The 25,150-nt window shown below is 38.5% G+C and overlaps 1 protein-coding gene across 5 annotated transcripts in view; it reads right to left on the bottom strand.

Moving 5' to 3' along the window:
- LOC124145835 (homeodomain-interacting protein kinase 2-like) overlaps positions 1–25,150 on the bottom strand; it is a 63,832-nt gene that overhangs the window by 17,749 nt on the left and 20,933 nt on the right. For 3 of the 5 annotated variants that reach the window (XM_046515783.2, XM_046515786.2, XM_046515784.2), the window contains exons 2-7: positions 21,540–22,571; positions 3,415–3,538; positions 2,818–2,940; positions 1,967–2,065; positions 1,127–1,311; positions 518–680 (exon numbers count right to left, since the gene is read on the bottom strand). In XM_046515783.2, the coding sequence (XP_046371739.1) occupies positions 518–680; positions 1,127–1,311; positions 1,967–2,065; positions 2,818–2,940; positions 3,415–3,538; positions 21,540–22,555 (1,710 nt within the window). In that variant the 5' untranslated portion in view covers positions 22,556–22,571. The remainder of the gene's footprint in view (positions 1–517; positions 681–1,126; positions 1,312–1,966; positions 2,066–2,817; positions 2,941–3,414; positions 3,539–21,539; positions 22,572–25,150) is intronic. The other 2 variants (XM_046515785.2, XM_046515787.2) reach the window with 1 other exon arrangement.

Here is a 25,150-nt window from a genome sequence, read left to right as displayed (position 1 = left end):
AATCAGACTGGGAGATGATCGTCACAGGAAATACTTCACATAGCCTCTTTTGCAAGAAGCACAATCCAATGAATCTATACAATATGCAATTGACAATCAGATTTAATGCCGATCTTTGCAATATTGGAACAATATAAATGGGTGTCACACATGGTGTGCAAGCTGGGAATCAAACCCAGGTCTTCAGCCAGACGAAGCAGTGCTTTATCCATGAGGTAGGGATGCAACTTTCCACCAACTTGCAGGACTGAGTTTGTCTGTCTAATGTTAAAGTAAGTCACTATCTAAGAACCACTTGTAACACTGAGGACTTGAACCCATCATCCCAACTATCTAATAGTCACTTGGACAAGACTACCAAATCCTGCCCATATTGATATGCAACAGGATTATTTCAATTTGGGCCCTTACTAGTTGTAGAATAAACAACCGAGATAAAAAAAAATAGCCCTTAAGGAGGCCATTACAAAGAAGCCCAACAATGAAAAGAGCAGAGCAGATTCAAAAAGGCAAGTACCTGAGAATGTAATGCGTTTATCTGGTTATTGAATGTGACTGTGAAGTTGCCGTTGGATGACGGCACCACGTTTGTCATCATACTGTTGCTGTTCTGGTTCATGTCGTACACAGACGTTCTCTGTCGTCGACAGATCTCCATTGCCTGAACACTTTGTTTTGTTCTGAAAAAAATGAGACAATATAGAGTTGTCCCCCATTGATAATTCACAAAATATTTGCTATGGCAAAAGATGAACTTCTATAGAGAGCACATTCAACAATTCTACTTGGAAAATGTATATAATACGTACATTTTACAACATCTCTGCTTCTTGTAAACAATTTTTTTCTCACATGCCATGAAATGGCACTGATAAAAACAAGGATCATAATCAGGCTGAAACTGGGATCTAAATCTGTGATCATAGGCTCCTGGCAGACCTAAGGGGCACAATTCTGCTACATTAAGGTGTCTTAGACTGCAGATCAGATGGTAAGTCTTCCAGGGTGATCACATATCCAAATAGTACCAGTCCAAAAAGACAAAACAATATGACTGCATTATCCCTGAATCATATCTTCAACAAGATTCAATCTCATCCCCAGATGGAACAGAAACTGAACGTACATGTTGGTATGAGCATAATCCACCAGGTGCCCCATGCCTATAAAGTGATGATTTAACGCCTCGCCCGGCGTGATGCGTCGCTCTTGGTCCAAGGTCAACATTCGCTTGAGAAGGTCAATGAATTCACGGCGGTCCACTTTCTCCGCCAAGAGTTCACTTCCTTCCAAGTCTGTTGGAACGTTGATCTGGAACACAAAATTGCACAGTTTATTTCACATTGTACGTGAATGCTTTTTGCCCCATTGTTTCATATAATGTTTTTAAATATCATTTTAAAAATGTGCAGTCTCTGCCAAAGAGTCTACCAGCCCGAACTTGGCGGTTAGCTGTTTTAGTACCTTTTGTGTTATTGTATGTTCTTTTATTAGCTGATCTTACTAGACTGAACAGAAATTTTCTAGACTCAGGCTTCCGACTAGTGTAAAAGTTGCAGACTGCTTACAGGGTCTGTCTTAGAATCAAAACAAAGCATACAATGCATATATATAAGTTGATAAACAAAAACTTGATTACATTTTGTAACAATTCTTTTTGCAGCATTACATCAATAAAATTGGTCATCACATATCATACACATGCAGCCAACCCCACACATGCATGACAGTAAACTCACAAACCCTAAGGGTTCACTACCCTCTCTAGCTAATCTCAATTTCATATGAAACATATCATTTATTTTACAAGACTATGGGGAAATCACAGCTTTAAATAGCAAAAGGAAGGCTGTTCAAACAAGTATACTCTACAAGCAGGTTAACTACAGAGACGCAGCTAGCTAGCTAGGGTGTGAAAGTGTGTAGAGTGTGTAGAGTGTGTGGAAAGAAAGCTAAAGCTATTTACTCTCATTCCCACCTGCCCAATGTCGTCCAGGCAATTGAAGATGTACTTCCTCGCCTCTTTGGACTTGATTTTAGTTTCTGCTTCATGTTCCTCAGGGGACTGAAACAGGAACACACTGGTGTCATCCAACCCGGCTGTACATGTAACACAAGTCTCAGCTAGTCCAACATCGTGACAAACATATATTAAATATAAACTGAAACAATGTCAGTGTTCGAAAATGAGAAAGAAACTCAGGGGCACTTGTCATAACCCAGGGATTTATCTGGGCCTGCCAAGAGACCAATATCCGATAGTCTTTAGCAAATGTCAGTAAAATTCCTAAATTGGATATAAAATCCTTCCCAATTCATGTTCATATATTTACATTAATAATGGTACGACCATGCAAGGACTTGTACTTCTCTGATAACACATAAACATGATAAAGGGGAAGAAGCTTTCATTCTTAGTTGTAGAGTATTATTTACATTGGTAAAATACCTTTGAATTTAAGAAAAGGGAAAAAAAAAAACCTTCCAAAAATCCCAATATTGAACAAAATGATTTCTTCCCTAACTTGTTTGCCAATGTAACTTCTGTTTGGAATCCTAGATAAACCCCTGTAACCATTTTTTTGAATATTTGAGATTGATAGGGTGCTTGACTAAATTTGAACACTGAAATAGTAGTAATCATTTATCATAGTGCATCAAACCGAAACAGGGTGTTTTGTTTGAGCCAGACATTTGTAACATTTCATTACTTTTGTTAGGACAGATCTAACAATCAGTCAATGTCCATAAAATAGAACTGATACAAAACCCTGACAGATGGACAGGCATGTACTTGATACATTGTAGCACACTGACCTTCAACCTCCAGAATGGGTAACTACTATCAGTATTGTCTCGCACAAAGAAGCGCGTCGTCTTAGTGGCCGAGCTAAGCATGTGTTCAGCAGGTAGCCCTTGGGTTTGGGAAACATAACGAATCTGAAACAGATCAAAACTCATGTCACATGTGATCAATAGCACCGTCACTTTCATCAAGTCCCTGCAAACACCTTGCAAGGATTGCTTTCTGAAACAAATGTTAGAGAAGAGAATAATACTACAGCCTTAGAAATTTGTCTGTTTGAGACTAGTCCTCTGGGAACTTCATTTTACTAGTCCTCTTAGTTTGTACGTAGCTAGTCCTGTGTGACCGAGACAAAGATGTTGACCTTTTCTGTCAGTTTTAATCCGTTCCAATTTGAAGCAAAACTGAAGCATTGACAGTTGGTTCAGAATTATAGCCCTCAAATGATACCAGTGTTAGAGTAGTTTCATTCATATTTTATTTACCTCCATTTTTAAATATTATTAACTTTATATGTTGACCTTTTCATAGTTTTGGCATAACCTGTAAAACAATAAATAAAACAAACAAATGTAAAAACATGAGTTAAGCTAATACAAGGTACTCACTTGGTCATATTCTGACGACCCTGGATAGAGGGGCCAGCCCAAGAACAGCTCTGCTATGACACATCCTAGGGACCACATGTCAATAGCCTCACAGAACGGCAAGCCCAGCAATATCTCTGGCGCCCTGGAACAAAGTACACCATGTTACAACATTGACAATATACTGACCAGCATATATACTCTCAGAAACAATAGTAAAGTTATTTCAAGGCAAGGGCACACAAAAGGGCCCAATCTGGACCTCTGTCAACAAAGCTATCTCAGTGCTAAGATGTTAGCAACTCCCATTCCTTAATAATGACTAAGACAGTATGTAGATTGGACATGATTTTGTGGAAGGAGCCTTGGACCTCGTTGTACAAAACGATCTTACCTATGATAATTGTAAGTTTATGTTTTAGGTATGGGAGTTACAATTGCCTTTAGCTCCAAGATCACTGGAAAATCAAACCCGTACTAGTACATTCCAACATATCCAACATATCCATTTGGCTACCCTTTCCATTAAAATAAAAAGAACATCAATTCTATGCAATTAGGACTTCATGAAGCCTTCTTCCAACATGGTCTCTTCAGGATCATTATTTGAGTGTCACAATGACACTCAAACTAACCTCCTGCAACTCCAGACCACCATAACACTCATCAAATTGTAATCATTCATAATCTATTTCTTACCCTTTCTAATCTGTCCATAACTTGCCAATAAATAATTAACCTGTCCCTATTGTAGCAGCTACCCCCTATTTTATTTCCTGAGCAGACTTACCGGCATGGAGCAGGGGGTCTGAGTATGTGAGTCACAAATATTTCTGAGTAAGCCAAATACACAGGATTCCTGTCTCAGTCAAGATAGAACCTGGGTCAGTGAAACCCTGTTTCATAATCTGTGGGAATTTAACTGGGGCAATCCAAAGTGAGTGAGGGTTTGGGGGGTGGACAGTGTTATTCACACTGAACTCAACAATAGACCAGCTATATGACATAGGCCTGTAAAATAGTTAAGTACTATGCCATCAGGGTACAATGACCACTGACCACTGACCACCGGATCCACTTAGCCACCTGATAAAAGCAAAGGTCGCTGGGGACCTATTTTAAACCAGAATACCTGTGCCTACCACACTCAAAGCCTGCATTACTTGTACAACATTAACATCTCCACACAACCAGGAGAGTCTATTTCTGTATTTCCTACACGAACAGCCAGGACACAAGACAAAGCTCCTCACAGAGGAAATACAGTTTCTGTCTTGCAGTCGGTGTCTGTGATTTTGTGATTGCATTCAGGAATAGTTATTTGTAATCGCTACTTCATATTCCTGATATGTATCGTATTCTCCACTTGTTACAGCCCTATTCACAAGTGGTCTAGTAGCAGTAACCTAATAACTATTCTTATCTTAACGCTAAATTCTCCTGAAATGGATAGTTCAGGATAGTCATGTAATGAACATAAAGGCTTTGGCACAGACCGACGTCAGGTAGCAACAGGCTCTTTGTACAGACACCAAGATGTATTCCAAGATGTTGGTAATTTTCTACGGGGTGGGGGGGGTCTTTGATAGGAATTTATAAGTTGGGAGAACATGAATACATGCACTTACAAAGCATACACATGATGAAGGAGCAAGCAAAGAATAACAGAAGATGCTGTCCACAAAAAGTGTCATGTATTCATTTTCTACAGGGGCTACAGAGAAATGTTGCCAGTGTTATGAGCCAGGGCATTTTTACAACCAAGCGCATGTGGTCTTGTCAGTGTGGCATGGACAGCACCCAAGTGACAAGAAGGTTCACCAGGTTGAATAACTACAAGGAACAACGTACAGATAAACTGCCAGTCTACAATCAATACCATTTTATTACATACAATGTTTGTTTCGTACAGAGAAATAGTGTGCACTGGAACACGTAGCCTGCAAGTAAAAACAATGAATCACTGTGATCTCGTAGTGTAGGAGAGCTTTAAGGTTACAGGTGCTGATCACCCTTTCACCCCTAGCTGTATCCAGTGTCAAAGAGAGACTACACTGCATGGTAGATGCCCATTAAAGTATACGTCTACAGGTCTTTATCTATCCAAACTGTCTTCATGTATCGAGTGTAGTCATTTACTGTTTGGTTAAAATATATCATAAAACAAATTGATGTACGAACAAATAAATCAAACTTGCAAGGACTGATAATTTGCCTGACACACAAAACAGATGCATGTACTAATATAATACAATGTACACATATGCGCTGGTTATAACTTATTGTTCTATATTTCCATGCATCCTGACATAATCAAAAATGTAGCAAGCATAAATATTGTTTTCTTATTATTTGATAAACAAATGTTATGCAATTAATAAAGGTAGAATGGGTGATATTACAAATTGTGGATATTAACAGTCTGCCAATATGCGTTTATTCATTGGGGGAGTACAGGGCAATATGAGATATCTTCCCTGGGATTGATCTACTTTGCCAACAAATACATGTGCAAGCAATAAACTCAATATAAACTTATTTTCTGTCTGGGTGCAATATTAATATGAGCCATAAGTTTGTAGTACTGGCCAGGGTTTATCTAAAGGCCCACCAGTTTGGTCGATTTAACATAGTGTAATAATAGACAGTGGGACCATCGATGTCTAGAACCAGAATAACCCTGTACTTATTGGTATGAATATTTCACTGGCATTTTCACAAAGCTCATCTGGACAAGTAACAACACAGTCCATGAACATGCTATCATTTAGTCGAACCTGCCATAACTGTCGACACCGACTTGACACAGGAAGACCAAGCCTAATTACCTACCAGCTGTTCACACTATATTAGATCAATAGTCCCATCTCTAATCAGTAGACTAACGCTTTTTTATACATAATTTTGATAGAAACAAGCAATTCTATATAAATTGAAAAGGATGGGAGATGAGATGGGAGATTCAGATCTTATGAAAAATCTTGTCTCATTTAGCGCTATATCATCACAGTAAGGGCTTGGAGGATGGGAAAATAACAGTTCATGGACTTTAATAAGTTACTATATACTTGTGTTAACCTTAAACAGTCATACATCACAAAGGAAACTGTATGAAAACGGAATGTCTGATAAAATTCCTAGTTTCTTAAGATCTTAGGTAAAAGTTGGGTAGCAAGATTTTCAGCCAACAATATCAATTTGACAGAAATTTCAGCTAAGTCAATAAATAACAGCACTGTCATACCTAAGATTGAAAGCAAATGGCATCTTCATATAAGACGACAAACCAGTCAATTTAACACTGCTGAACAACCAGATTTATACTTAAGTTTTCTGGGTGTTTTTATCCTTGAACTTGGTATCCCTTTTAGGGTAAAACATCATTCCATTTCATTTTGTATTTCAGTAAAAAACCGAATGACTGTCACTATGACTTGTCGTGACAGCTTATTCAAGGACCATCTGCCTGTTCATAATTGAGAATGGAAGTAAAGAGGTCCTTGTCATGACCTGAATGTTTACTAGTTTCGGGCGACTCTAAATTCAAATATTATTGCTGCAAACATCAAAGATGCCCCTTAAATTCTATCACTGAACAATACAGACCAGGAAATTATTATATTTGAAGGTGTCAAAGAACAGTACAACTTGATGATGCATTCAGTTCTACTTCAAGTTTTCAGACAGATGGATTCTTGAAAATCTACCCTGATACTCTTAAGAAAGTGCTTTAAAACAAAAGCTGTTATTTCCTCCTGTATTCCCCAATGAATGTGCTAAAACTTGACAATATTATATACCACAAATTGTAATTCTCCAAATGTCACTACCATGTCCCCAGTTAAACTTCCCAGATCCAGGTCTGTATAGTTTATCAGGTATGTTCAAAATCATCCACTTCCTCCATCTATTCCAGCAGACAAAATCCCACCCCAACATTGTGCATTTCAACCTGATACCACAACTCAAGTCTGTCATATGGACACTGGTACAAATATACATCCAATACAGCCGATGCAAGTCCATAATATTTGGCAAGTCTAGATTAATGCAGTATCTGAAAATGAAGCGAGTCTATTGGCTCCTTATTATTATAGTTTTATAACTATAATAACAAAGCTGTTTTTGTCTGTACAATATGTTCATTTCAGAGACTAAATGTAAGTCTACCACAACCCAACAACTTCACTGACACCATTTTCCTGCTTGCCAAGTCATCCCAACAAGTACACAAGGGTAATGCCACACAACAATTAAGCTATTCTAACAAGGAAATTAAACACTAAAATCTTACAAATAGCATAAAATGTACTGTGTCTATAAACTATTTCTAACCAAGAGATATGACAAATTTATTAGGGCTAGAACAGAGCTACCTGCCCTGAGCTACTGACAACAAACAAGTGTGCTATCAGATGCTGATATGAGGAGATAGGCAGCAAGCTACAGTCCTTCAAGCTACCGCTGTTGTTTACATCTTCTTGGCTCTCATCGAGGGAGGAAGGCCAGGCCAGTCTACCAAATATGGCTTCCCTGTCAGTACGCTACGGCCAGACAACATGTTTACCTTGCCTGTTACAAAACAGCAGCGATAACTTATGGTGGAGGAAATAATGTTAGTCGTGGGTCGACGTATTCTTGGCTGTGGTCGATTTTGTCGGCAATAATGACATGATCATGGCACCATCCATGGGGGGTATTTTCTTATTGGCTTGATCAGATCTCTACAGGATAGAAGTGTATCAGAGAACACGCAGATTCAAATCAGTGAAATATGGACCTCATATATTATTGATTCACCAAGGCTTAAACTCAAGACGCTCAAGGGTATTAAGGAAAAGTCTCGTAAAACGAGGAAAAGAAAGTATTTATTCAATTTCGAAGACTCAAACCTTTGTAAATCTTTTGTTACTGGAGTCAAACTGTGTTCCCCATGAAGGTTGTATTTTTAGATGTGATACGATTGTAAGGTCATCATGTTTCAAGGATCCTTGTCTTTGTGATTGGATTGTCACAACAGCAGTTATATATGTCAGTGAAATAGAAAACAAGGTAGATTGATGTATCAATTTCACAGAAAGAAAGACAGAAAAAACAACTGCTCGTGATGACAATTTTCTGGAAAACTGTAAAAAGCAAACAAAGCATTTCAGTTCAATTTTTTTACATTGGAAATATTCTGTCTGAAATGTGGCAATTTACTTCAACAAGGTAATCAAACTACCTGTTTTGAATAATTACTGGTCCTGATTAATATCTATGTAACGTCAAAGACTGTCCAGTAGACTGGTGTACTGTCAGCACAGAAAAGCATGACAGAAACAACCAATAGGCGATCATTATATCAGCTGCCTGGTGCCAAATATTGTGCACACATACTACCCTTTCCTTGACACATATGAGGTAAACTCAAACAGTTGGCTTCCTAAACAATATATATACTCACCACCAAAAGAAACACGAACATCATACATCTTGGTTAATATATGAAGTTTTACTCATATTCAGGAGATATTAGATTGGTTTAACGCACAAACATGCTTGTATGTTGTGTGAACCGATGCTCATGAATGCATCACATGTGACGTCATAGATCCATGACTCGATATGCACCATTTGTCTCGTGCAGGATAAAGTTTGAAATCACATGTAGCATATCGTGATAAGAATAAAGTCACTCTGTGGTAACACTTGACTGATTGTTATTTTTGTCATTAATTGGTAACCATTGGAAACATCTCTTCTTAACATACATACTTCTCTACGTGTTTCTATGGTTTAGGTTTCTTTTGGCGGTGAGTATATATACATCACAATGTCTACTGCTTCAGATGACAAATACTTGATTTTGAAGAGAAACACGATAAATTGATTCAAATACGCAGAATTCCTTATTCAGAAAAGAAATTTGCATTAAATTTTGTCTCAATTTCATCCTGGAGTTAAGGCTATTTCTAAAGTAGAACTTATGTCAGTCAGGTCATTATCCTCCAGAAATGGCGACTTCTCTGCTTCTTCCCATCTTTTCTACTGAAACGGAGCCTAGCTAGCTTAATTGACTCCTGTTCGCAAACAGCCTAGTGGCAAGCTCATTTTCCATATAATGACTTCTCCAGCAGAACATATTGACAACCATACACAGGGGGTAATATGCTTCACTGTATCGAACTGCCGCTAATTGTGCGACACACCGCCTATTGTACACTAGTCATACCGCTATTTTCTACCTTGGCAATGACGCATGTAGTGTTATTTACCTTGTCAACAGGTATCAGTAGGCGTCAGGCATCTGTTTTAATTATTTATACATGACACTGTTCTCAGACAAAATACATCTCAAATTATTTGTTTCTTGTTGTGCCCTGGATTTCAAATAAGAATATTCCAGTCATATAGATCCTGATGTTAATAATGAAATATCACCAGATTAAATATTATGGCACAAAAATGTAAGGACCCCAGGACATCGTTCAACATTATATTTATAGCATGAAAGTTTAAGTACCACAGAACCCCAGGTGCATTCTCATTCCCAGCTTGTGACCCGTTAGTAAATAAATAACACCATTTTGAGCAGTTTATGTAATCAAGTGGAAAAACACTACCATAGCTACTAAAGACATTTATAAAAATCAAGAAAATTTCAGCAAAAACACCCTAGCTTCTCGAGCATATTCAAAGTTCAGATACAAAACAACAAAATTATATTATGCCAAATTTCCTTAAAACTACACTAGTTTCCTCATAACAAAAATAATTCCTGATAAAACTTGAGATCTGCCCCAAATAGGCGGAACATTTGCCAGTTTGAGTTGACACAGTCAGGAGGGAGGACAGTTACATTTCACTTTGTCAAGCCGCCAAACCAGAGCATCCTTCCTGCCCTGAGAGGTGTTGCAACAGCGGCCATTGATCCAGGCCATCACAAACACAGGACTGGTTGTGAAGAAGGCCACACCTTGATTTAGGAACCTTTGTAGGCCATACCATCCACATAACATTGTTACTTAAACACTTTGTAGAAATATATTTACTTTATTTGTTTCAAATTTATAAATATTCAAAGCCAATCATGTTTTATTAATATATGTTGTTTTATGTGGATTTCAAAATAATTACAACAGCAGAATTTATCATTTGATCATAAAAATTCATGTTTGAAGTGGAAACGTGAATCAACACATCCATACAAGCTGACTGTACAGACTCCATTCACAGCAGCTGGCTTAAAACATATTGTCCCTTAATTAAACTAGCGCTTTAGAATACGGATCAATAAATCCATAAAAGGAAGTCAACACAAACCTACTTAACAATATTTAAAGTTTTCCACAATAACTTCACTGCATGACTTTTACTCTCAAGCAACACAAACTGAAGGCCTTACACATGGCTCTTCCCTCCCCCCTCCCAACAACAAGGGGAAATGCCCTGACCCCTGGAGCTAGAGGCAGGGAGTGTGTTCCCCTGCCCTGCTGCTGCACAAATCTAAACACATGGCTTCCATTGTCTTGTAACCCACAGTTCTTGTCCTCAATAAAACTCATATCTTGCTTGGCTTGCCTCAATATTCGCACAGACTTGCTTAATGGAAGGTGTAAAAGTATCTAAATTGAAATGTAGACCTTGCCTGACATATTTGTGTCGCTGGTTTGTTGGACTCCTTGATGTATGTCAACTTTGCAAGGGCAGTATCATTGTACTGTTCTAGAAGCCGCATGTGCAGATAACGCATGGAAAATTCCACTTCAACAGTCAAGCCAAATGAAGCCATCAATTGAAGGATCAAACTGTACATCAAGGATAAAGACACACCAAATATTATTGTATGCTTAATTTGTTTCTTAGTTTAACAGTATAGCAAAACACTGATGTTAATAATAATTAATTACTTATTATAGATAATCCGTGGTCATAACATAATATTTTGTATTGCTTCTTTGTATTGTTATCCTCACATCATGTATCTGATCATATATATATTTTATTATCACTGTTTTCTTGGGTACAGATGGGACATGTTATTTCAAAAGTATATTACATTATGTTGGTTAATATGAGTATCTGGAGTTAATCTATTGTGATACATATCAAATACATGTAGGATATGTGAACTTGTCAATACAGTATGGTTATAAAATATATGCAATGGGGGTTGTGGCATGACGACCAGGTTATAAATTTATCGTATTCACATTTTGTGTACAAGACAATTTTTGTATATGATAAAAGCTTAAGAGATATTTTTTCAGTTTGGTAAAATGAGAAAGTGAATGTAAACATTCTTTTTAGGTATCTGTTTATATAGTTTATAAAATATTGTCACTGTTTCTACATAGAATGTTTGCCCAATAAACTCTTGTATCTTAACTACAATCTAATAAGCTTCAATTTCAGACAAGGCTAATCATGAATACAGCACAAGGGAAAATTGCATCCAAAGATAGGAATACAGAACCATGGCTTTACATCAAGAGCAGGCACACATTCTCTTCACAGGTCACTAAACCACAAGAGTTCTTGAAAATCCACCACAATCAACGCCACCGTTTTCAGCTAGCTAGCCTTCTAAAGCCTTGCTGATAGTACTATTTATACCACAAAACAACCAAAACGTCAAAAGACTTGTCAGCAAGTGAGTAGGGTCGGCCCCCTATCTCCACTCCAACCAGCACACCCTTATTCTAAACTTTAAGACTTCAAAGTCTCATTAGAATAGCTGTTGAATAATGACGAGAAAATCAGGCATCACGGCCTTCATTCAATGGGCTTTCTAACAAGCAAGCACAGGAATTACACCTGACAAACAGCTAGTGAGAGACAACAAAAGCTGGCCCCCGCCAGTCACACATTATCAAAGGCATCGCACGCCCTGACCAACCTTTGCTCTGCACCTGTATTCAAATTAGTGGTCGCGTTTATCTTTAAGATGATGACAATATCGTCTGAAAACAAGACAATCTTTGGAACACTGAGGCATGGCATGTGGGAATATTGCCTAAATGAATAGGAAATTTCCAACACAATTTTTAAGGGATATTTGTAAAGGATCCCTGTGGCTGTAAGATGTAAGAAGTGTCATGTCATGTCATGTCATGGTTTGTTTTGTACAAATGTTGGCCCTGCTTAAACATGTGTCATGCAAGGTGGATGGGAGCTGCTCAGAATTAAATGTAACTGTCCACCTGTCTAAATGTTAAAGTCATCCTCAGTTTCCAAACAAATACTGATCTCATCAGTTCTGTAAAATAGTCTATTTTCACATTTCCAGCTCCAAATAAGTATAAGAAAGAAAATTATAATGAAAAAATGTCCCAAATTTTACCAGATTTGCAACAGCAAAGTAACTGAATTTTCCTAAATTCTCAAGTTCTCAAATCGTATTGCTTAAAGGTTTTCAAGTTTTAAAATTAGTGGAGGCGCATAAGCTGTGCAACTCTTGACGCAGACGAACCAGATACTTCTTTCTGTAGCTAAAGGGAAATGTGTTTGAGAGCAGCTCTTTGTCGATGACGACAGGCAAGAAATCTTTCCTGGTGTAATTGCGTGACCCCAGGCTAACGGTTTATTTTCGGATTTACTAGCTGTATTCAAGCACTTTTTAGTCATGCCATGAAAACTCTAACGTTGTCCTAGACTGAGAGGAATTGATTTAAGAGGTCTTCTCTACACATCATTTCCTGTGTGCGGCAACTAAATTCTTTGAAATATTGAAATTAATCATCTCCATCATACCCAGGAGATTTGTTGACATGAAAATTGTCGTCACAATAAATATTCAGTTTTTTCTCCTTATCTTTGAAAGAAGAGTTTTGTGGTAAGGATAGTCAAAAGTTTCACAAATTTTTACCTTCATGATATTGTTAGCAACGATGGCACAGAAATTGTTGAAAGGAATAAAATAATAGCTTAAAATAACAATCTTCTAAATTGGTTTCTATTGATGGAAAAATAAGTTATAAACTTATGTTTGTTCTTCTTCTAGAGATGCACAGGGCAAAACTAAATGGGCTGTTTTTAAACTACATTCAACATTAAGTCAACACTTGTGACAAAACCTGACCTGATTGCAGGACGCCTAATTACATATAGATGATTAGCAAGTGCAGGATTAATAGCTGTGCAGCCTTTCTCGTGTGCCATATGTTGGTTTATTACCTCAGCTCAGTGAGCTCCATTGTGCAGGCCTTGGGTGAAAGGCAACAGGTTGCCGAGTGCCTCACAGTACAGCTGTAGAGAACGGCATGGAGGACGGTTTCTCAAACATTAAAATATATATTTACCCAATAAACCCCATCTGCTCACCATTCAATATTGATCTACAAACCCGATCAGCCTGTTCATCCAATACTTATTGAACGTTATCCATTTGCCATCCAAAATCCCATCCCCTCTTATCCACACATAACCCAATTCTATCTCATCCACCAGCAGACACAAACACCATCCACCCACAACCCCTTTAATCTCATCCACCCACAACCCCTTCAATCTCATCCACCCACAACCCCTTCAATCTCATCCACCCACAACCCCTTCAATCTCATCCACCCACAACCCCCTTTAATCTCATCCACCCACATCCCCTTCAATCTCATCCACCCACATCCCCTTCAATCACATCCACCCACAACCCCCTGTAATCTCATCCACCCACAACCCCCTTCAATCACATCCACCCACAACCCCTTCAATCACATCCACCCACAACCCCCTGTAATCTCATCCACCCACAACCCCTTCAATCTCATCCACCCACAACCCCTTCAATCTCATCCACCCACAACCCCTTCAATCTCATCCACCCACAACCCCTTAACTCTCATCCACCCACAACCCCCTTAACTCTCATCCACCCACAACCCCCTTCAATCTCATCCACCCACAACTGCCATCTATCATATCTACTTAACCCCATTCAATCTCATTCATCTTCAAATGCAAAAACTCTGCAATAGTTTCTTTGCCTAAGCAACAGTAACTCAAGCAATCCATGTGCTCCTTTGTGGACTTATCGACAGGAGCCCCATAATATATGATATATGGCCTATAGTGGATGTATTGACACATGCGCATAATATCTATTGACAATGCACAATGGTCGTTAGTGAGTGAGTGAGGTTTTTCGCTGCTTTGAACATTATTCCAGCCATACTATGGTGTGTCAAATTGATGTGGCAGGAAAGCTTGAGGTGATGCAGGTCTCAGAGGTTTACCACTTTGCTGAGACCCATGTCACATTAAAGATTATTGCTATATATTGATGTTATCATGTGGATGCACGTGTTTGTGGCTGACTGGTCAAGTCAGGAGAAAATGCCAGTTTAATAGTTTTAATCCATAGATACCTTGCTGCAGTTGAACATCCCACTCAGATACAGTATATTGACTCCAAGCCAAACAGTGAATATCTTATCTCCTTAAAACCGAGCACCAGGCAAGGTAACAACAAGTACTATCTTTTAATGTGTTTTAGTAGGACATGACCAGGGATCAAATGACCAACCTTCCACTCTCCAGGCAGACACTCAAGTTTCAACCATGAAGTTTTAGTATTTATGACTTATGTCTTTATGGTATTACTTCTTTCCTGATTTAAACATTCAGTAAATGTATAATAATCTTAAATCTTCTACCCAGCCCCAAGCTTCAAGTCAAAGGTATTGAGTGACAGTATTGTTGTGGTTAGTTGCCAAGCCACTTCCGGCAATTCTTTGCCAGAGTTAAGTCTGAAGGGGAAATGTCAAATCATAATTGTAAACATGTTTCATTTCAAACCCTAATGCCCCATCTTGCATTAAGTACACAATGTAAACTATGTATGTTTACCTGTAAATGAAGCACAACACCTTGCATAGAGGACATAATCTTGTTGAGTCTAAAACAGTGCATGTTTTCTTTACTGAAAAATACTCTGCAGCACATAGCATATATTGCGACTATGTCAGTCTGTGACTTAAGCCACCAGTCTGATGTCCAAGTCTAGTAAAAACATATTCAATCTGAGCTAATAATAGTCCACAAAATAACACTAAATTTTATTTTGGGCTGGTAGTCTCTATTTTTTGGCACACTTGAGACCTAAACCCAAGATCACAGCATCCTTGTATGACTAAGGGAAGCAACCATACATAGCAAGCAAATACATACTGAATACTTACAGACATAATCATGTACCACAAAGGCAGACATGTATCCCTGTGACATTAAATGCATTATTCTTCCCAGGGCAAATGTAGAGCACAAACAGACCCTGGCAAAACATTGTAATCCCCAGCAATAAGCAGCCATAATATCATCTCTAGCTTCAGTGTCAATACAAATGGAAAGGTCACACCAGAACCTTGGTTTCTACCCACATGTCAGTCCACATTCACACTCCAGCAAAGTCCAAAACACAAGTCTTCTAAAATATCTATAATGTTGGTCAACAATATAAGAGCAAGAACTACTGACTGTTTGTTTGTTGTTAAAAGCCATACTCAGCTATGTGACGGGGGTCTGTGAATAATCAAGTCTGCGCAAAATTTTGAGATTCGATGACATGCATCAACCAAGTCAGCGAGCCTGACCACCCGATCCCCTTAGTCGCCTATTACGACACGCATAGTGGCCTCTTATGGCAAGCACGTGTTGCTGAAGACCTATTCTCCCGGAATTTCACGAGTCACAAAATCTACTGGGAGACAATAACAGAAGTAATGACATAAGTAGTAGTAAGACTCAAATACTTCTGACAGATTGTAAGCTAAGGATCAATATTCAAAATAAACACAAAGATTTAATTCACGAGGCATTGTCAAATTTAATTACGGTTTCTGTTGACATTTTCTTAAAGCTTGTCTCCCATTCTGGATTGTGCCAAGGTATTTAGATGTTTATCAAACACTCTGGACTAACCCTGGGGCAATTAGAATGGTTGCCAGGATTGGCGACAAACCTTGGGTCAAGGCTGACAACACAATATAGACTAGAGGCAACAACAGCAGGTTACTGGCTTAGTATAATCTCATGTTATCAAACTTAATCTCAAAACCCAAATTTCCCTCGTCAGTGTTTTCAACATATTGCATTCACAAAAATTTGCAAGATCTATGATAATCTTGTTCACAAGTACACTTGCCCTAAATTAATCAAATCTCTCCCTTTCTTTCAAAAGTAATAGGATTCTGAGCTTATTTCATACTTGGTAAAAGTGCATGTAACATTTCAGAAAACATTTAAACATCAACATAAATCTGTGAGAAAGTTGAAATTTCACTAAAACTTCACAAAGCCATTTTGTCCCTTGGGTTGGAGGCTACATTCTTAATGGTGGACAGAAGAAGACTCAAAAGGATTTTTGGTTTGGCATTTAGGCCAGCAAGTTTGCTTAGCAACAAAAGCAAAGGCCTAAGTTTCCAGGGTCGACAGCTGAGGCAGTTTAGCCAGGTAATACGCCAACTCTATACTTCCTTCCAGTAAACGCAATGCAAGATAATAGACCTTGCTTGTTTTCCCTGAGAGAGGGTTGTCAAGTGTCGAGACGTTTAACAAAGAGTCAATGGAAAACCACCTCTATTTGACTAAACCCCCTAGTGGGAGTAGACCATTTCCCTTTCCACAAGGTCCTTGCTAAGCTTACTGAAAGGAACGATTTTGAATCATTTTGCGAAGTCATGAAACCTTCCTCAATGTCCTTAAAATAGACTGTTTCTTGATTTATTAGATTGAAAAATCATCTTGTAAGGTATACCATTTTACCTGTGTCTAACCATATAACATTACGTCTTTTAAAAACGTCATATCTATACAAATATAATTTATTGCTCTAATACATCTCTGGAATTTGTAGCACATTAATCAACTTTCCATCCCATTTATCACACTTAATGATGTAGCGCTTTGCCTGTAGCGTGTTAAATCCCTAACGTGAGTCTATTCATGGGTTATTCATTGATAACATGAGGAAGAGCTCTACACATTCTAAGTCCAGAAACACATGGTGTTTGGTCACATTTTGCTACTTCAAATTAATCAATGTTTTCCTGTGAATTTGCAAGAATCTAGCCTGGCTCGAACCTCTAGCCATGAAAGCTTATGAATTTACCATTCCTTCTAAAAATAGGTGGGGATTCTTTCCATTCCAGCTTGCTCCTCATGAGCGAGGTGCTTGTACCGAGACTGGCTGTTACCTGACTGAACAAGCCTGAAATCCTGCACACGTTCTTAGAGACTGTCGAAGAAGTATAACTGAACCACTTTTGAAAATTACCTTGTTTTTCAGAGTGTGAATTTAACAAAGTTCCATAAACTCTTCTAGCATGTCTAGTGCCATGGTGAATGGATAATGACGAAGTGGTTTATTTATAACTTTTTCATCAATATTCTAGTTATGTCAAGGTGCCCCTCTTGTCTAGGTGAACCTCCTGACAGAGTGGATTGGAGTGGAGTTGAGTGGAGTGGAGTGGAGTGGAGTGTTGGAGCGGATTGTGCTGTGTTGTGCGTGGGTGGGTGGGTAGGTGTTTGTGAATATGGGTGGAGGCATGTATGGGTGAGTGTATGGGCATACTGTGGGTACCTGCTACACAGAAACTACAACCTATGTGATGCATAGCACACAAGCCATTATGATCTGACAGCACTATCATCCCTGATGGTGTGAGGCTGGTTTGCAGCCATGACGTCAGTACCGTCACTTGGTAATGGAAGAAATCAGATCACATTAAATCCGCTTTTACCAGTACAGCATACGTAATGCAAGAGGATGTGTAGAGGTCATTAACCAGGGTTATGTTGGAATCCTGCAAATTACATTAGATTTCATAAAAATACTCCTAATAATATTTATTGATGAGTCACATTTGAGTCAACATGTTTTCATCAGTCATTTCTCATTAAGTTACTACAAAAATATCCAAACAACTATAACAGAAACTGTTTATTTTTATCACAACAGTTCAATCAAAATGTTACTTCTTGTTATCAATATCTAGACTAAACAATAACCTGTCAAGTAATATTGTCAAAAATGTGAAACTTACGAATTAATGTTCACAAACAAACATATGAATGTGGCAATTATTCAATCAGAGTTGTGGTCAAAGGGTCCTGCAACAAACATCCCAACTATTTTCCCAGAAAATATATTATTGTGGCCTGCCCACAGGGATTGAAATTCACCACCAACGTCTACTAGCCCAAACAGTGATGATAACCCCTTCAAATGTTTGAAATTCAACTAGCCCTAAGGATACCTTTACCATCAACAAAACTGGTTTAGGCTAGTAGCCTAGTAGGCTAATGCTAATTTCCATCCCTGGTCCAAGACCAAAGTTCTTGGAATTGACAGTTCGCACAACATGATATGGAGTGTAAGAAAATGAAGGTAGGTACTGGAGTCCATCAGGCTTTTATCTACAGTATTTGACTCAAGGGCACACAAATCATTACATTAAACATTAGGATTTCAACAAAGACTACTTGATTTTCATGCTTAATTTTAAACACTGGAAAAAAAATACACTGGCCTGAGGCCTGATGCTCTGTCTTGTCATTAGAAAAGAGTTCAAATTTAGAAGTCAGACATTTAATCATTTCCCATAATCTGACAGAAATTAAGATGAATATCGTGACAAGAAAACCATTTACTGCACTGCCACATCATTCCTGCCATTTTAAACTTCACATTACTTTCTATCATGGACAAAATTCTTGTATGGGACAAGGGAATTATTAAAATCTAAATATTTTTTACAGTAAATGCATTAAGGAGTGATGCAGGATAAGTTACAAAATTGATCCTCTTTGGAATCACATTTAATTAACACGCTGATATCAGCCATGTCAGTTGCTTGGGACATGGCATCTTCCCGAGGCAAGGGAGTTAACTGACTGTAAAAGTCATGTTTCCACTCTTGCTGAACTAGGCTGGAATTCCTGGGCTCGATCTTAGCGCCACCAGTTGTTATTACAGGTAATGTCCCTATAAGCCTCTCCTATGGACCAATCAGATTCCACCTCTCGCATCACTTCATTTGTTTCACACAAAATGGCGGCACCAAGTCAAGACGATCTGATCAATAATCAAGATCTATAGTGTGATAACACGGGTCTTACCTCCCGAAGTGCATCAAATCACGTGAGCACCTTGATTAAAAACGCAAAAAGACTTGGAAAATAATTGTTGACAATGAGTTGGCGGTGCACATCGACCGAAATCTGCAGAGTTTACAAACCGGATTTCAATTTCGTTGCGCGATTTTGATTGGACTATGCATAGACTCGTTAGTCCAGCCAAAATGTAACTCCATAATACCAGCCTAGTTCGGTTAACTCCCTTGCCTCGGGAAGTAGGAGACATGGAACCTTGTCTTAAAGCTGATTATTCCGCTGAAAATCCATGCAGTCAAACTTTATCACATGTGCAACTCTATCCTGTATCAAGTTCAAATTTATAATAACCTTTAGTCTGTCATACAGATCCCAAAACAAACATGTAAGGCTATAATAGTTAGCAAGTCTAGGTTACCATGATTACTGCAGTTGAAAATTGATAGAGTTTGTGGACTTTTTTTCATTAGATCTTATTAACATGTTTTTTCTGTAAACTATTTTCAATTTAGAGACTAGATGTTAGTTTAAATATCAAGTGGGATATCGTTAATGCCAATGTGGGGATATTTGCCAATATTTGCTGCAGATGTAGGGCTAAACAAGATAGGACTCTGAGAATGTCTAGATATATCCCTGAAGGGTTTAGCAATCATCATATCCTTGTATCCTACACAGTTATGTATGTTTGCAACAGTGTCAGATGTCAATCTGTCAGCGAGGAGGGAAATTGAGTGTCATTGATTTCTGAATAAACATATATACATTACAACAGGACATCCGTGACATCAGCTGCCGTGACATCCCGCAGCTATGTGAAACACCTCAAAGGGCCAGACAACAGACAAAATAAAAATAAAGATGGATTCATTCACAGGTGGAATGAATGAAAAGTTTTACGAGGCATCAGCAGATTTCCAGCTATTCGCAGTCATTCATAGGTGGAACAACTTAATTCTTTTCTGCACTCAATCTAATGACAAATGGTATTTTGAACATCATGCAATCCTCATTTTCTCTGCATGTCAGGAAAAATACCGAAAATGAATGGCCCAAATTCAAAATATTGAGTGTAGTCTTTCATTTTGTTTTTAACTATGGCAGTCAGCAAATTTTGAGCCGCATCATGGCAGCCTGTAAATAACGGAGTCCGGACGAGGCCAAGCAGTGGCTGATAGCCTGAGTATCCACATCATCATCAGGGCACGATGACCTGCAATCACCAAGTCACATCTCCTCATCCCCATTTTAGTCAGCTCTAAATTCTAATGATATAATAAAACAATAGCGATCTATTCTCATCCAGAATATTCACAGGGTATACAGGGTAGGAAGTAAATGATTCACAAAATCTATACCACTCAAAAGAAGTAAAAGAACACCCAAATTTTTCATATGATAATAGTTTGGCCATGACAAATTAATTAGTCATATGAAAAAACTTGTGTGTTAACTTTTTTTGAGTAGGACATTTTCAAGCTGGTTGAACTGACGCATATTCAACCAGGCACTATCATGATACACTCAAACATAAATGCCTGGGAATGTACTGTATCTGTTTTGGTTGCAAGACAGAAATTGATTTCTGATATCCATTAATCAACCAAGTATAAAAACAGCTGGTCTGCAGACAGTGCTGAAAACAAGTCAGAAAATGGAATCTGCCCTACCAATGAGTATGTTATTACATTAATAATGGACAATGGAAACACATTCAGCAAAACCTGATGAAAATGTGCCTCTATTAGAACAACCATTGGACTAGTAGAGATGACTCCCATATAAGCTAAAGCTGCTGTTGACATCTAGGACTAGTCTAATGCTAATGCCGCTGTAGACAACCGGGAGGACCCAGGTCAAAATACTTCCCCAGTGCTCTCTAGCTTGTAGATATAAGCATATTGAATCAGATCAGGCTCAGTAGTTTAGCTGATTGCGTTTGATCATACACAAATAGGGTAGGATGTTGCTCGTAATTAGTATAGTCAAGACTGTGACATAGCTATAATACTGATGATTTGGCGTAAAACAACAAACACTGTAAGTTCACTTACCTGTAATAGCGAGACTGGAGGTATGTTGAGCACACAGCCTTCGAGACATGGCTTGCTGAACCAAAGTCAATGACCTTGACCCTATAAGGGAATCGCACAGGGTCCACCAACATGATATTCTCTGGCTTGAGGTCGGCATGGATCAAGCCAAGTAGTTTAAGCTTGAGTAATGCAGTCAGCACCTGGGATGTGATTGGACGGATATACTTTAATGGCAATGGCTGAAACTTGTTCTGTTTGAGAAAGTCATAGAGGTTCTGCTCCAGCATTTCAAACACCAGACACGTGTGGTTCTTGTGCTGGAAGCACTCGTACGCTCGTACAAAATTAAACTCATCTGCACTTTCTTGACTTAGCCGCGACAAGATGCTAACTTCAATTTGACCCTGCCGTGCATAGGAGGGGTGGTTCTTCAAAATCTTGATTGCCACGATCTCATTGGTCCCTTTTTTCCAGCATTTGACAACCTGCCCAAAGGTCCCCCGGCCAAGAAACTCGAGGACCTCATAGGCAGTTGTCATAGAATAGAGGACCTCATGCTGAACAAGTTGATAGTCCCCCTCACTCCCCGAAGAACTTGTGTTCTTCGAGGTCGTGGTGGTTGCTGTATTTGCTGCTGTCTTGGCCGTCGTCTTTGTCGAACTGTCATCCTCACTTGATACAGCGTGTACTTCGGTTAACTGCATGGGGACGTCTACTTCATCACTTTTACGTTTAACGCCACATCTTTGAAACGAGGGATCCACGACTCGGATGGTTGAGGTTCTGATATAATTTTGTGGCATGCTACTACTACTACTACCTTGTGTAATGTTTGAGAGCTCCAGGCCATGTTGTGGTAGCACATACGCAGTAGTGTGGCGTGTGTTCGCTGTGCTGGGAATATTCCTTTGTCTCGGGGTGGACCCAGAGGAACCACTCACATGGTCGTCTTCCAACACAACTTCCAACTTTATCTTCTTACAATTGTTGAATGCACTCAGTGTTGTCTTGTAGTTTCCGAGGTCCTCTTGCATCAGTGCTTAAAAAAATCTGAAATAGACAACAACAAAGTAGCATAAGTAATTGGTCTTATATTGACATATATTTATTATTAGAAGACATTTCTACATTTTGGCTGGATTAATGTGTCTATGCTTAGTCCAACCCAAATCGTGTAATGAAATTAACATCCGGTTTGTAAATTGTCAAGCAGATTTTGGTCAAATGCGGGATTTGCAAAGCATGTGTACTGCCAACTCGGCGTCAACAAATATGTTCAAAAATCTTTTCATCTTTTTAATCAATGTGCTCACATGATTGGATGTTAGTTGTTTTGAAACGTATCTCTGGGACATTATCGAGGTGATTCAATACAAGTATTTCATAAGCACACTTGTCATGTTAAAGAGCTCTATCTTCCTCAAAGGAAATACTGGAGAACAATTGGTCGTTTTCAACACTGCACTTAGCAATATTCCAGCAATATGATAGAGGATTAAAAATAATCAAGTCTGGATCACACAACTGACATCATTAGCATCAATCCACACAATTGGGATACGATGACAAGCACTCAACCAAGTCACTGACTACCCGATCCATTTAGTTGCCTTGATGTGAAAAGCATGGTTTGCTGGGTATCTTGAGTATAGTGCGCACCCATGTATAATGCGCACCCCCTTCTAGCGGATTCAATATTTTGGGAAAAAAGAAATTTGAATATTATGCGCAGAAAAAAGATTACACCGTACCCCTTCAGCGAAGTCTGGCAAATGAACGGGTGATGAGAAACCTTGTCAGTACAAAATGTTCGAAATTTGAGATAAAAATCACTGACATGTTGATTTACCGTTTAAATTGTATTTTTGGTTCAGCTAGGCATTGTTTTATATCCAGGGATTAAGATTACCTTGTGTATTTTCTTGTAAACTAAGCCGGACACAGCAATCAGCTGTACACACGTTTTCTTGGAATCTACCAGTGATTCGGTCAAGACCCAATGATATGACTTTACAGTATATTAATGCAAGGATTGGCAAAAGTTGTATCTGAAACTATTTTTTTATCAGGAATAATTTATTCCAATATCTTGTTAATTTAGATGCAGCTTTTACTTAACATATTTAAAATAATAATAACTCTAAGCGAAGCAGTTGATCGCTATTGCCGGGTATTATTTTTACATGGAACCAGTCTGGCCATTCACCGTCAAGGCTCCCGTGCACGTAATCGCGAGAATTACGTGTTGACATAGAATCGTCCAACAAAAACAAATATGACTTTGAATGATTTAAACTATGGCATTAATGATATATGTATCCATTCTCTGTCAATTAAATTTCGTTTCAAGGCTTCAATAGTGGTAGTCTGACCGTGGTTGCTGTTAATAACGGTGAGTTGTGCGATCTTCTGATCGCTTCACACACGATTTCGCCGAAATTAATTAAGACAACATTAAAAGCAATTTTGAATAAAATTAATGAAATAAGTTACAAACATAAGTCCAGATATACAAAGAACACTTTTTATAGCCAGACAGTGTAACTACATGAATAATTTGCGTACTTCAGTATGGATTTGGTCACATTGTATTTCTGGTGTTACGTGCTCACGGTAATGTCTTTCCATGGGGGGGAAAAAACATCAAAACTGATTCATTCGTGTATAATGCGCTCCCCCTTCTACACAGCTGTGTTTTTGGAAAAAAAAGTGTGCACTATACTCAAGAAAATACGGTATTTATATTAAAATGAACATATAATCATAAAAAGATAACACTATACATAACAATACAAAAAAGAAATAGGCCTTAGATCACCAGCAGCCAAAGTTAGGTCACCACACTAGGGACCCCTACATGTCGACTAATCCTGGTAATCCACATGGGGAAATAGTTTTGGAGGTCTATCCAAAAGCTTTGATCAGATACATAAGACTTAAGTCGTAGCATTGCATTTACTTTGTACAACAGGATACATTATCATGCTTTAAAATTAGTAAAATCTAAATATTTTTTACATTTGTATACTTATCCTGCATTACTCCTTAATGCATTCACTGCTTACTTACGACAACTAGAAGGACAGCGCTGCGAAGGTCCTGGGTGAAGAAATAAAGTTGTTGTTCTCAAGTCCCAATCAGTGGCCTTCCGTCGCTGTCCTGTGACCTTGATGACACCTAAGGTCATCTTCACATCACTGCCTGTCGCCCAAGCTCTTAGAAAAACATACTTTTGAGGTTTCTGAAGCCAAAGTGGGGAGGCAAGTCTAACGACGGGTGGGCCTTAAGCGTAGTAATGCAGGATAAGTATACAAATGTAAAAAATATTTAGATTTTACTAAATTTTTTACTTATCCTGCATTACTCCTTAATGCATCTGTATCGGACGGTTTGGAGGTGGGTCAACCTTCAGAATACAGAAACCTCAATAATTCACACCCTGCAATACGACCCCATTTGGTCGATAAACCGTGAAGCGGAAAAGTTCAGACAAAAACGCCATTACGGTAGGGTTGTTCAAAAATCAAAAACATTGAACATAGGAATTAAAGAGAAATTCCCTATACACGCTTAGTAATAAAGAAAATAATAGCTATTCAGCTAATTCTTTACTTACTGCGTCATAGAGC

Source organism: Haliotis rufescens, unplaced genomic scaffold (genome assembly GCF_023055435.1).
Source record: "Haliotis rufescens isolate VD_foot unplaced genomic scaffold, xgHalRufe1.0.p SCAF_6, whole genome shotgun sequence".
Classification (NCBI taxonomy): domain Eukaryota; kingdom Metazoa; phylum Mollusca; class Gastropoda; order Lepetellida; family Haliotidae; genus Haliotis; species Haliotis rufescens.
This window is presented reverse-complemented; position numbering and strand designations above follow the sequence as displayed.